The 14,171-nt window shown below is 37.3% G+C and overlaps 1 protein-coding gene across 1 annotated transcript; it reads right to left on the reverse strand.

Annotated features, from left to right (window-relative positions):
- Positions 1-6,673: 6,673 nt before the first annotated feature.
- Positions 6,674-12,566, reverse strand: LOC125242106. Its single transcript, XM_048150817.1, has 2 exons — positions 11,975-12,566; positions 6,674-7,399 (listed from the first exon to the last, which is right to left on the reverse strand). The coding sequence occupies exons 1-2, from the start codon at positions 12,254-12,256 to the stop codon at positions 7,373-7,375; spliced, it is 309 nt and encodes a 102-aa protein (XP_048006774.1). The 5' UTR covers positions 12,257-12,566; the 3' UTR covers positions 6,674-7,372.
- Positions 12,567-14,171: the final 1,605 nt, after the last annotated feature.

A 14,171-nucleotide genomic window follows, 5' to 3' on the forward strand; every position in this document is an offset into this window, starting at 1 on the left:
TTTCGGTAGATTTAACGGAAGTTAAAGTTAATCGATAATCCGTTAACACGTCATAAAAATAAGACTTCACTGTAGGTATTATGTATTTCTATTTACTAAGTATTCACCAAAAACCATTAAAACCTGTGACACCAATCGGTAAAAAACCGAAATGTAATAATTACGGTCTCTTCGGGCTTTTACCGACGTTGGTTGGCTAAATCCTAGGTTTTACTTCGGATTGGTAATTATTGGGTCATTCATGCGGTCGCGATCGTGGTGCGTCGGTTCTTCAGATTGAGATTTGAGATGACAACTCGATGCTGTGGGCCACGATAACTTGGTAGAGTAATCTAAGGCCCGCGACGGACTCTAACTCGATGCGTCGGTTGCGCGATTTGTCTGTCATGCCTGATGATTGCACTCATTCCCAGGTTAGTGATCGATCTAGCACGCCTAATAAGATTCTCGAATAAGTGATCCAAAGTCGCCAATTGGTCTTTAGACTGTTCATAACCGACGGATCTGCTTTTACCGATAAATCCTAGGTTTTGCCGTACTACGGGCTTTTACAGTAGCAGTAAGAACGTGGTTTTCGCGGCGCAGCGAGCCGCTTGGGGTACTGGATTAACGATTAATGGACTCGATGAAATTTAACGGAAGTTAACGAATCCATTAACATTTTTTAAAGTTAACTTAAAAGTTAATCCGTTAATCGAAATGTTAACTTCGTTAATTAACGATTAACGGATTAACGAGTTAATGCCCAGCTATGATCGAAACCTATGACACCCACTGGAGGAAAAGGGCGAGGTGAGTGGGGGTAGTAAGCTAGAACTTCGGCGTTTTCGTCACTTTCCATCAGGTGCGACTAAGGTCAATCAGTGGCCAGTTTATAAAAAAAAAGTAAGAGATCTTTACGCGTGTCGCTCTTAATATAACCCGGAAGAAAGCTTATATTCGGACCTTCTATTAAAGTTCAGGTTTATTAATGAACAATTAATATTAATAATTTACAGTTAAGTTATAATCTCAACCGACCTTGTCCCTTCCTGTAGAATCTCGTTAACGACCTGTGATTAGGGGTTGCAGGGCCGGATCCAATCACCGGATCCGGAAAAATAAAAATAGCAAATTATGCATCATTCGGATTACCGGATCCGGCACATTTTAGTCGCTACTAGACCAGATCCGGCAAAACTGATAGGATCCGGTAGATTACAAACTATACACATAAACACAGCACGTTATACATTTTCAATAACATTACGGCCACGAATAAAAGATGTGAGTTGAAGAGAACTTGAGAGTAAAAAGAATAAATTAAAACAATGTTAATATTGTCTTCGGTTACCGCGATAGTTACTCATGAAATAAAACTATGGAAACGGATTAAATCGTGTATAATGAATTTAAAATACATCCCGACGTTTCGAACTCTAACTTCTTTTAATTTTTCCTCAGTCACCCGTTGACCACGAACGCTGTAAAGAGTTCGAAACGTCGGGATGTATTTTAAATTCATTATACGCGATTTAATCCGTTTCCATAGTTTTATTTCATTTAAAACAATGTTTTCATTAGTTCAGTAATTGTGACAAAATATAACAGAATAGATATCGTAGGTATTAAATTTCCTTTTTCTACTCCCGAACGGTTATTCTTCATTTACAGGGTCATGCGTAGATATTTAAAACCCTACATAAAAGTCTATTCAACAAAGCCAGCGTCCGCCGGCTTTCCGCGCATGCGCGCAGTATCGAAAAAACTGAAAACGCATTGTTTGGCTCTGTAACCATGGCAACGCATTGTTATCACGATACTGCGCGCGTGCGCGGGATGGCTTTGGGCAGCTGCGCTGACAGTGCAAACCTTTGAGTTAAAATACAGGAAACAGTGTGAATTTCACGAAAGTTATTCAAGAAAACTATTAAAAACTACGTGTATGGTCGTAGAAAAAGTATTGTATTATTATTAATAAGGCTAAAACTATCTCGTATTGCTCAATTATTCTTTCCGAACGGTCGATCTGAACTTGTCCGGATTTTAACCAAAATTCGGCCATTTCTGATCAAAATTCGGATCAAAAACATATCCTGTTTAAAATCCCTACCTTCGACCCTAAACAGAATGTTTTAAAGTACTTAGTTTCATTATTAATTTACAAACTACAGAAATATACGGTAATCTCCGGTCTCGTTTCTGAACTTTGGCAAAATGGGTTTTATAGAAATAGAATAATAAATAATTACTGTGGGGAGACACAAACATTCAAGACTCAGGAACAAATACTCGTGTTCATCACACAATAGTACATTGTGCAACAAGGGGAGGAAGTTGAATATTACTCACTAACGAAAGTTAGTTAAATCGCGACGTCTTGCCTTTGTAATATTCATACTCCCCGAGTTACACACAATGTTTTTCATCACACTCGCAATATAAAAAATATGTAAATAGATGTAAAAAAAATAATTACGGTACTAGAAATTTCATTATTCCCTTGGGAGAATGATTTTTCTATAACTCACGCTCCGCCTGCGTGCAATAGCACATTTAGTTTGCTGGTGTGGTGAAAATAAATGTCCTTACCGGGATTCGAACCCAGGATCATCGGTTTAGTAGGCATGGACATGGACAGGTCGCCACACAGTTTTTAAAATTATTAAAATTACCCTCGTCCCCTCGTCAAATTAAGTGGAATATGGGCAATTTAGGGGAATTCAATTTTCTCCATTAGAGGGAAATAAAAGGTACGTTTAGTTTTGTAAATTGGTCCAATTATACTTGGCGATTTCCAGATTAGCTTTCCAAAAATCCTTGAGGATGAAGGGAATTCTGGGGGTGTACATAAAGTAGTTTATACCACAAATACAGTATCAGGGCATTTTCAAAAATTGGGACCCAAAATTAGTGAGAATTGTTAAGAAAAATTAACTCGATGTCAGTTTTGTGACGACAATTTTAAGCGCATAAAATATTTATTTTCTTTTGTGTTAATTACATAAACAGTAAACAATAATCTACATTTAGAACATGAAAAAAGTTGGGTTTTAGACAAATTTTATTTTTAATTTGATTAACTCGATGTCACAAAAACTGACGTCGAGTTAATTTTTGTTAACAACTGTCACTAATTTTGGGTCCCAATTTCTGAAAATGCCCATGAACTGGGTATGTAGGATAAGGATTATGATTACTTCGGCTAAAAATTGTTCACCCAATTTGACAAAATCAGCCATCGGCTTGCAAAGGTCATGTACATTCTGTTGTTCATGTAGGGTTGCCAGATCGAATTACCCCAATATCGGGATAAAAGGTAAAGTTCCGGGATTTCGGGGCTTTAGTCGGGAAGTGTAAAATAAAATCAAATTAAAGATTTTTTCCCCTCTCTAGCTCGGAAACACGTGTTTTGTCCTTTAATACTAGCGGGTAAAAACGCATTTTATCCACTAGTGGGTAAAGTAATTTGACCTTGAATAAAGTCAAATTAACTGCTTTAAAATTGATAAAAGTAGGTGAATCTGTGGTGAATCTAGTAATAATGATGATTTACCACCTGTGGCACTACTGGAAGCAGTGATAAACGCATTTTTTGCGTTGTAGTTTCCTCGCTATAGTGAGGGGAAAAGTTTTGTGTTACACTCGGGTGCAAATGTATTTAACTTCTCGTGTTTTAAAAAACTCGCAAGTTCAGGATTCTATTCTCGAACCACTCGCTTCGCTCGTGGTTCAACTATAGAATCCTTTCACTTGCTCGTTTGTCAATTCCACACTCGGCGTTAAAATACAACTTTGCCCCCTTGTATAACAAATAACTATTAAAGCGATACAGCGGTACCGATACGACCAGGGGCCCTATTCGAACCGTTATCTAACTGTCAAGTGGTATCATTTCAAAATCAACTGTGGATAATGGTCGCATGTGAGATCGGATCGCAAGTTGGTTTTGAGCCAACCAAAACGTATTAATTGAAAAAAAATATGAATCTAAAATCAACTTTATCTTAGTACAATAGGGCTTATAGTTTTTTACATTAAGCAAAACGGTACATGATTCATGTGTCCTTTTTACCGTTGACAGCTTTTGGTACATGTGGATTTGGTCGCTAGACTTTTTGTCTATGGAAACGCTGTGCACGATGCGGTGGCGAGTAGCGGAACTAAACATGTCATTTACCGGCTATCAAAAAGAGGTTACACTGGTGATGGTCGATAAAGACTATTATTAAACGAATTTTAGCAGCAATGAAGCTTTATTGACAAGCGTTATTTTTGTGAAACCGACATCTACACGTCACATAATGCTAGCTCCACACATTATGAAATAAACGCCACAAATTATAGGAGGTATATACACGTCACCCAATCTCAAGTTGCTTCTAAACCACGCTTACGGATCAAGTCGTAAGTACATTCACACATTTTACAAAATACTTAAATTGAATTTTTTTCTCCTACAGAGCCGCCATTCATAGAGTCTGACCGGAAAGTGAAGAGTCGTGAAATGTATGGGGTCTAATACATTCCACGACTCACGACTCCTCACTTTCTGTACAGACACTAGTATACAAGGGGTTTGCATTGAAATTCAATGAGGAGGCACACTCGAAGCTTGTGACAGATGGCGCCACCTTATAAGTCCAAGTCCAAGAATTTAATACGTGAGAGTGAGAAGAAGATATATTTTTCTCTTTCTCACACATATGAACGACAACGACATGCCCATTATTACACTTACGTACAGGCGCCGCCTAAAATGTCAGTGCCCGGCGGGATAACATGTCAGTGTGTCTCCTCATTCACATTGACAAAATAGCTTGAACATGTTAAATCCATTAAACTGCAATTGAAATTCCTATCTTTTTTGTGCCAATGTTTTCATTTCAATGACATACAAACACAACTATTAAATATGTGTTTGTATTGTTTATATTTATCAAGAATAAATGATTTGTATTATGATAATAATAATGACTTGTATAAGGCGGAAATTAGTTTTTTACCTCACCCACACAAAAAGGGACTTTGTTTTTTTTCTACGAGGGAGCAAACTGACAATTTTCTGTTCGAGAACTTTGTTGTCAGTACAGAATATTAACGCAACGAGTTTGCATACCTTTAAAATGTCTGTCACATAATTAATAATTTACATCTTGGGCGTTAACATTTCAATACCTACTATTATCGAAATCCCTCGCTACGCTTAAAATTCAATGTGATTGCCATGCCCACAATATTGCTGCCGATATACAAATACAGTTGTATTTTTATAGCACCCTAAAGAAAAGGATGCATATAGTTTTCTTTGTTCTTGTTTACTGACACACTTGTTTGACAAAGTATAGTACGCACTTACCTACAAAAATATTGACAAAAATGTGCAAACTCTTTGTTGCGTTAGTATTTTACACTGGCAAATTACTTCTACAACACAAAATATTGTACCTATGGTAACACCACATTTGGAGATACTTTTGCATTCGATCGTAAATATAATAGAATTGCCCAATAAAACAACTGAACAAGCTTCGTTAAACTTTATTTGATGTCTTAAATGTTTGTGTCACAGAACACATTTGTACATTTATTTAGTCGCATACATCTGTATACTCCACAACTATTGTTACTATTGCTATTTACAACAGGGGAAGACAATTATATAACTCCGTATAGACAGATAGGAAGAAAACGGCCAAACTCAGAACTATAAAGAAAAAGGTACGGTGGCTTAGATGGCTTTACACCTTTGGGGGTGCTCGGCTAGATGGCGCCAATATTAGTATTTTACACTTTAACTCATATCAAGCTAAGAATATGGGTCAAATTTTCAAAACTGTGGTTCAAAAGTTTTAAGCCTGTGTCGAGAGATAGCAGTATAGGCACTGTGATTACACATTTTACTTTGACAGTAACTCTTCTTCAGCTAGTAGATATTCCGTGCCACGACCGCATTATTTACCGCATGTATGATTTGAAGAACCACTGCAATTATTACAAAGGGGGAACCTAAGGGCACAGTACAAGAAAGAGCTCTATCTACAGTATGGCCACACCCGGCAATAAACTCTGAACTAATGTAGATACTTACTACAATTTAAATACACGTGACTATCAAATTAAACAAATATCATGACTATTATTTTGAAAAATCTTATCTCACACTGATACTTAATATTGAAACGCAGTGCCTCTACATGGACTTCATACATAGTTACTATATTCTTCTTTTCATTGACAGAAAAACAAAGTGATGCTCTCCAGCAATGTATTTAAATACAAAATGCAAATACTTTGGTTTTTTACCTATTTCAAATAAAAATACAAAATAGTTTTAGAAAAAGGTATTTGAAATACAAAATGCAAAATAGGTATCTTCAAAATACCTTTATTCAAATAAAATACTTTTTTGACATAAGGTAAAGCTTTTATTCTAAAGATGTGTTTAAAACACAGAATCACCAGAGAGCCCAGAAACCTGACTCTATAGAATTAGCACGTTAAAAAGTGAAGCCAAAAATTGGCTGTCTCCATGTCTTTTACCTAATATTATAAAAATCTAATGAAAGAGTTATTAGGGGAAGGTTGCTATCATTGGACCACTTCGCTGCTCTATATATATAGTCTGTGGCAAAGTTCCTTTTACCTTCCGTGCCTCGATACCCTCGCAACGCTCAAGATTCCACTTTTTGAACCACTCGCTACGCTCGCGGTTCAATATTGAAATCTTTCCCTTGCTCAGGTATCAATATTGGCACGTCCAGTTAAACAACTACTTTGCCCCCTTGTAAAACAAATAACTATTATTTTTTCAAACTCGGTAAACGTAACAGTCAAGACGCTAGCTTTTTTGAGAAATTAATCGTATTTAATCTAAAGAACCTTCCCTTAAAGTTAACGGAATTCAAAAAAGTAAGTAAGTAAACACTTTATTGTACAAGAAAAGAATACAACACATATAATTTAAAATAGAAACAGGGTGTATAGTTTGCTAACTGGACACCACCCGACTAGTCGGGGCAGAGGTAGACCAAAAAAAACGAGGCGAGATGACCTCGACGTATTTTGCTGCGGCTAGCCGAAGCAGGCGGCAAAACGTGATGGGTGGCGGAAGAAAAGAGAGGCCTTTGCAGTGGGTCACAAATATAGGCTAGGAAAAAAATTGTTTGCTCTTGCCTGGGGGTTTTTATCTAGCACGAAGTCGAAACTCCAAAACCATGCAGAGTGCGTTTTTTAAAAATGTAAAAAAAGTACCTACAATTTTTTTTTCATGAATATGTACACTACTGTACTGTAAACACCACAATCAGAAAAGGTATCCGGGGGTGGCACATGAGGAGCCCACGACGGTCCTGGTCAGTTCCATGTCGCTAACAGGTCCGGGTTCTCCATTTTAGTAGTAGCAAGGTGCTCCGCATTCCTGTAATAATGGTGATATAGTCAATGAACATTAATTAACAGTTATTTGTTATGCTATAGGGGGCAAAGTTGTATTTTAACGCCGAGTGTGGAATTGAAAAATGAGCAAGTGAAAGGATTCTATAGTTGAACCACGAGCGAAGTGAGTGGTTCGAGAATAGAACTCTAAACTTGCGTGTTTTAAAACACGAGAAGTAAAATACATTTGCACCCGAGTGTAACACAAAACTTTTCCCCTCACTATAGCGAGGAAACTACAACGCAAAAAATGCGTTTATCACTGCTTCCAGTAGTTCCACAGGTGGTAAATCATCTTTATTACTAGATTCACCTACATTTATCAATTTTAAAGCAGTTAATTTGACTTTATTCAAGGTCAAATTACTTTACCCACTAGTGGATAAAATGCATTTTTACCCACTGGTATTAAAGGACAAAACACGTGTTTCCGAGCTAGTGAGGGGGAAAATGTTTTTTCATCGCACTCTATTGCTATTTTGCACTTAATACATGCCAAGTTGCGCTTTCGCTTTCTCCCAGACCGGACTGTAGCTCCGGTTAAAAAGCCGTAATATAAGTAGTTCTCGAGATATTAAGTTATGTGACAGACGGACGGACACACAAGACGGACGGAACGGCACCATAAAGGTTCCTTTTGTACCTTTTTGGTACGGAACCCTAAAAAACCGCCGCTTTTGGAGTTCTGGTGAAAGGTACTTACGAATGTTGAATAGGCTACTTGCCTCCTAGTCAAATCAGCTTCCCTTTAAGAACTGTCAAAACGAATTTTAACGTTTTGCTAATATGAAATCGAATTGAGTGACGTCACGTTCAACTCATTTACTTTATATATTTCTACCTGACGAATTAAATAGAATTTGTATTTAAAAATAACTTCTATCCATGTTTTCCTTATATTTATCTGATGCTTTATTTCGTGCATGGTATTAAATAATTTATTTTAAGTACAGTCAAGTTCCATGTTGTGTAGAAATGTGTATTTTTTAAAACTGCTTTCAATGTCTGGTTATTTGATGGAAATACAAATGAATACATCAATAACGTATACCTACCGTTAAGGTTTAAGGAGTTCCCTCAATTCGTCATGAATCCAATATCCGACTACCTATAAGAAATCGAGTTTGACAAAATTTGAGTTAAAAACTCAATATGCTTAGCAAACAAAGATCCTTTTGTGTCGTCTTTGAGAAGTTTCGTTCTGATCATCATAAGCAGTTCCACTGCACCAACCCCAAACTCAAGTAATTTTGGAGAAAATAGGCTGTGACAGACGGACAGACAGGCGCACGAGTGATCCTATGAGGGTTCCGTTTTTCCTTTTTGAGGTACGGAATCCTAAAACCAAAGTCATAATAAGTGTCTCGTTCAAATTTGAGTAGTTCCGTTCTGATCATCATCAGCAGTTCCACTGCACTAAATGTCACTGTTCGGTACGGTCGACTACAAAGAGATGTATCCATTTCTCACCTTATTACGATGCAAGAAGCTGAAAAAGTGTATACATCTCTTTGTAGTCGACCGTACGTAAACGCATGCTGTTCTTATAATAACACAAAAACCAATATATGTATACCTGAATAAATTAAAGTTATGGTCTTTGGGAGCCTGGGGTCTGCTTTGACAATCAATCCCAAGATTTGGCGTAGGCACTAGTTTAACGAAAGCGACTTCCATCTGACCTTCCAACCCGATGGGTAATTAGGGCTTTATTAGGATTACAGCGAAAAGCTACTGGCAAATATCAAATGACATTTCGCACATAAATTCCAAAAACCTCATTAGTGCGATCCGGGGTTCGAACCCGCGAGCTCTAACGCGACCACTGTTCTGAACGTAAATGCATACTGTTCTTATAATAATACTAAATTAAGTCACTATAAGTGTGTCGTCCAGATTTGAGGATTTCCTTTATGAACATCATCAGCAGTTCCACTGCACCAAATGTCACTGTTATGAATGTACTTAAATTAAAGCTATTCTCATATAAATACCAAATTCATTGTAAGTGTGCCGTGCAGATTTGAGGAGTTCCATTCTGATCCATTTCCATCATCATCAGTTCCATTGCACTGAGTTCCACTGTTCTGAACATAAATGCATGCTGTTCTTATAAAAATACCAAAGTCACTATGAGTGTGCCTTTCAGACTTGAGGAGTTCCGTTCTGACCATCATCAGCAGTTCCACTGCACCAAATGTCACTGTTCCGTACGTATATGCATGCTGTTCTTATAAAAACACAAAAATCACCACATGTATGCCTTCAAGATTCGAGGAGTTGCCTTGATTTCTCCAGGATCCCATCATCAGAACTGGGTTTTGATAAAAATAGGACTAATCTCAAATCTGTATACATATATACATTCAATCAAAAAAAAAATGAAATCGGTCCTGTAACAACGGAGAAATCGACAACATAAAGAAACCGGTCAAGTGCGAGTCGGACTGGCCCACTGAGTAGTATCCGTACAAACTTACAAAAGTTAAAATAATCTCATGTATCTCATATATGTACCTATAACTTTAAAGATTTGACTATAATTACCTATAGGTATCGGTGAATTCGCTAACTAATTTGCGCGACCTGTTTAGTATGTTAGTTTTTCAGGGATAATTATTTCTTAATGTTAACTCATTTGCATAGTTTAATCTTAATTTAGAAGAGATTTTTTTTACATATAATCTCGTATTCATTTGTAGTTCGATCTGTTCGATAAAATCCGCAAGGGTGGTTAAATTGAATTTGAATCAGCCGGTCATTTTTGCGACTGTTCTACTTCGACAGACTTTCCTCCTTATCTCTAGTCTCCCTTGCAAAATCTTATTGGTAGTTGTCACAAAAACCTACTTTTTCCATAAAGCCTGGCTTCCACATATGCGGAATCGAGCGGCGTCGAGTCGAGTTTTCATCTTATACATTTGAATGCTATTCGACGCATCATGAGAAATGCAAAATACGAAAGTATAGCTATTAGTAAACTACGTAATAATTTATGGCAGAAGGTCCTTTAAGTATTAGGGACTGAATAAATTAACCGACTTGGTATTACAGGGATCTCAACTCTTTTTTACGCCAGAAGAACTGTGTTGAAGGACCAGCGATTACGTAGTTCCTGACGAACTATTGTAATATAAAATAAAATAAAACGGAAAAATAAAATTATGGTAATTGATGCGTGCCGAACTTACTGCTGTTGTTTTCTCGACAGTTCAGCGGGCGGCCACCCTTTCGAATATTTACTTGGTTCACTCTTTCTTGTGTACACTCGCGAATCGTTATTTATTTAATTAATAATTATAACTTTATTCGTCGTTGCGGATATTTTTTCACATTGACATCGAATGTCTTTTAGTTTAGCAGATTGACGTATTTTCTTATATTTTTTAAGAAGGTCGGCAAAAAGGCGGGTGACACGACAAATAAAAATGAGGTTGAACCTATCATAAGGAAGAGCGAACGGGATGGACGATATGAATGATAATGAATGAAAAGGGCGCGCACAAACTGAGTTGCGAAGACTTGGTGTTTTTACAAGTTTTGTTTTTGATGGGATATAATAGTGTCTTAGTCCGTTTTTATCCGATCCGATATCGGATGTCGGAAGGATTTAAATGGAAAAACCGGCCAAGAGCGTGTCGGGCCACGCTCAGTGTAGGGTTCCGTAGTTTTCCGTATTTTTCTCTAAAACTACTGAACCTATCAAGTTCAAAATAATTTTCCTAGAAAGTCCTTATAAAGTTCTACTTTTGTGATTTTTTTCATATTTTTTAAACTGATGGTTCAAAAGTTAGAGGGGACGCACATTTTTTTCCTTTAGGAGCGATTATTTCCGAAAATATTAACATTATCAAAAAATGATCTTAGTAAACCCTTATTCATTTTTAAATACCTGCCCAACAATATATCACACGTTAGGGTTGGAATGAAAAAAATATCAAACCCCACTTTACATGTAGGGGGGCAAACTAATAAAATATTTTTTTCCAATTTTTATTTTTGCACTTTGCTGGCGTGATTGATATACATATTGGTACCAAATTTCAGCTTTCTAGTGCTAACGGTTACTAAGATTATCCGCGGACGGACGGACGGACGGACAGAAAGACATGGCGAAACTATAAGGGTTCCTAGTTGACTACGGAACCCTAAAAACAAGTAAAAATATAGGTGAAATTATGTTTTTTTCAACTCCCGGGTTGCAAAACAATGCCATCTAGTTTTGAACCAAAAATTGAGCTTTTTTTTAGGGGTACGCTTTTTTGTATGGGCTATGTCAGTCCAGTATTAAATGGTTCTTGATTATACTAATATAATATAGCAATACCCATGACGAATTTGTGTCAAATGTCAGATTCCAAATTGAACATTAATTTTGAAATCAGCAGCCCCGAAACCTAATTTACGACACTCCCATGACGACACAAAAGTTAGGAAAAAATGGGTTCTGTAATGAAATTAATGATAATTATACTAATGGTTAAGATGTGAACTTAAAATATAGCTTTTTTGGCTCACCTTAACTATAAACTGAAATAGACCTACCATAACTACTTACATAATTTGCTAACTGCCGGACAAGCGCTTGACGAGCAGCGCGACCCAGCTGCAGCTCTTTGTTTAGCCAACACCTGTCAGGAGCCATTGCCAAATAAATAACAGCATTCTGCTGACGGGCGTCAAACTCCGCCGCTAATCTCTGCTCCTGCTGCTGCTCCTGTTCTTCGTGTCGGTTCAGCGGAGGCAGTTCACAATTCGCTTTGTTAGCTATATTGTCAAGCACACAACACGTTTTAACGATCTTAGCTGCCGCTGCTGGCTTGTAGTGCAGTTTCTCCATTGACGACAAACACTACCAACTGATTTTTAGTCGCCCAAAACACCGCTCTATACAGTTGCGGGCTCGAACTTGTAAAGCGGTATAACGAGCTTCTGGAGATCCTACAGGTGCATCCAAAAGTCAGTGCATCCATCAGTAGTGTTTGCCTCTGTGGGTAAGCTGAATCACCTGAAAGAATATAAAAATGTATGGCTGTGATATATTGAAATATACAATTATGCTACGAGTGTTTTGTCTAACAGTTCTTACTTAGAGTGATATTTAAATTGACTAAACAATAAATCACACGTGCACGGAAGAAGATATTACACAGAAGCACACCTCGGACACTGGCGATCAAATGTATGAAAGAGGCGCGTTCCTAGCACACAGTCTAAGCTCGTGTAGGTGAACGCGTACCATGCTTGTATGAGTGAGATATGACAGGTCAACTGTTCGCTTTTTTGACAGGCGGTAACTGTCAGGTAACCGAGAGGGGGTGGGCGGTACTTCCAGTGGGGAGCGGGAGTGGCCATACTGTACGATAGTAGTCTTTATTATACTGTGACAGAAGATACTATATTTCTTTTAGACATTTGTCAAATTTATGTCACGTTAACTTTTTTTTAAATATAAAATTATCATATCTACGTTTTCATGATGGGTCTACACCGACGCAAATGCACGTCATTCTTGTTTATTTTAATAATGCCAACGCCATCTTGCGACGAGTAGAGGAACCAAGTTGTGCCGAAAAAAACTTGCAATTTACTCTTTGGTACGACAAAATCCCCGTCTAAGTGTCATAAACCAAACATGGCGGCCATACCCATCGACAAAAAAGTCTATATACTGTGCCATTCAGGAGAACGCATGCCTTGGTTCGTATTGTCAGGCCATGAGAGATTAAATTCGTGTAAAATTACGCAATTCATATCTTTGTAATGATATGATGATTCGAATTGCAATCTCATTCTGTCACTTTGACACAAGAGTAAAATCAAAGTAGAATCAATACTAGAGTCGTGACACGTTAGCAAAATGCAGACCAAAAGTGTGTACCAAAAGTATTGCCAGTATTACAAGTTTGACCCAAAAAAGGGAATTTAATCGTTTGCCGTGCTTAGGATTTCTACAAATAGGTGTTATTTGTGAATATTTTATCTTTTTGTTAGAAAGGCTCGGACGTATCGCGAAGTTTTGAGTCAAAGAGATTAATCAACTAACATATTTTTAAGCAATATTTTTTTTAAATATTTTTTGGTGTAGCTGGCACGACGACGACCGTCTATTAGCAAAAAAACATTTTACTTCAAGTAACAGTGAAAATGGAGATACGAGGTGATAAAAATGTCATATGTTATTTATTTCAAAGATAGAAGTCCGTTCTTTTAAAATACTCAAAACTTAAAAAATACTCCATCAAAAATAAATGTTACAAAAATTTTATCCGGTACATTGCCTGAGCTCTAGTCCCAACCTAGTACCAATCCAGATGACAGCTGCACGTATTCGACAACCCGTGATCCAATCCACTATCATTTGAGAGTCAACGTGAAACGTCAAATTCGCCATGCCGAATTGAGCCCCAGAGTGTCACGCACGCACACAACAACTTTATGCTCAACTGTCTCACATCCATTGGCGGCTTGTCCGCTAGTAATTATATAAGTGTAACAAGACCTGGTGTCTACTGAATAATATGAGTCTCAATGCTGACAAATGCTTGTTTATGAAATTTACTAGAAAAAGGCTACCCATTTGCTCTAAATATAATCTCAATAATGTTGTGCTGCGGGAAGTATCTAATGTTAAAGACCTTGGGGTTTTCCTGGACTCTAAATTAAACTTTATAGATCACATTGACTCAGTTATCAATGATAGTAATAAAATGCTTGGTTTTATAAAGCGTATAGGCAAAAAATTCAAACGAATT

This window comes from Leguminivora glycinivorella, unplaced genomic scaffold, assembly GCF_023078275.1.
Source record: "Leguminivora glycinivorella isolate SPB_JAAS2020 unplaced genomic scaffold, LegGlyc_1.1 Scaffold6, whole genome shotgun sequence".
In the NCBI taxonomy this organism is placed as follows: domain Eukaryota; kingdom Metazoa; phylum Arthropoda; class Insecta; order Lepidoptera; family Tortricidae; genus Leguminivora; species Leguminivora glycinivorella.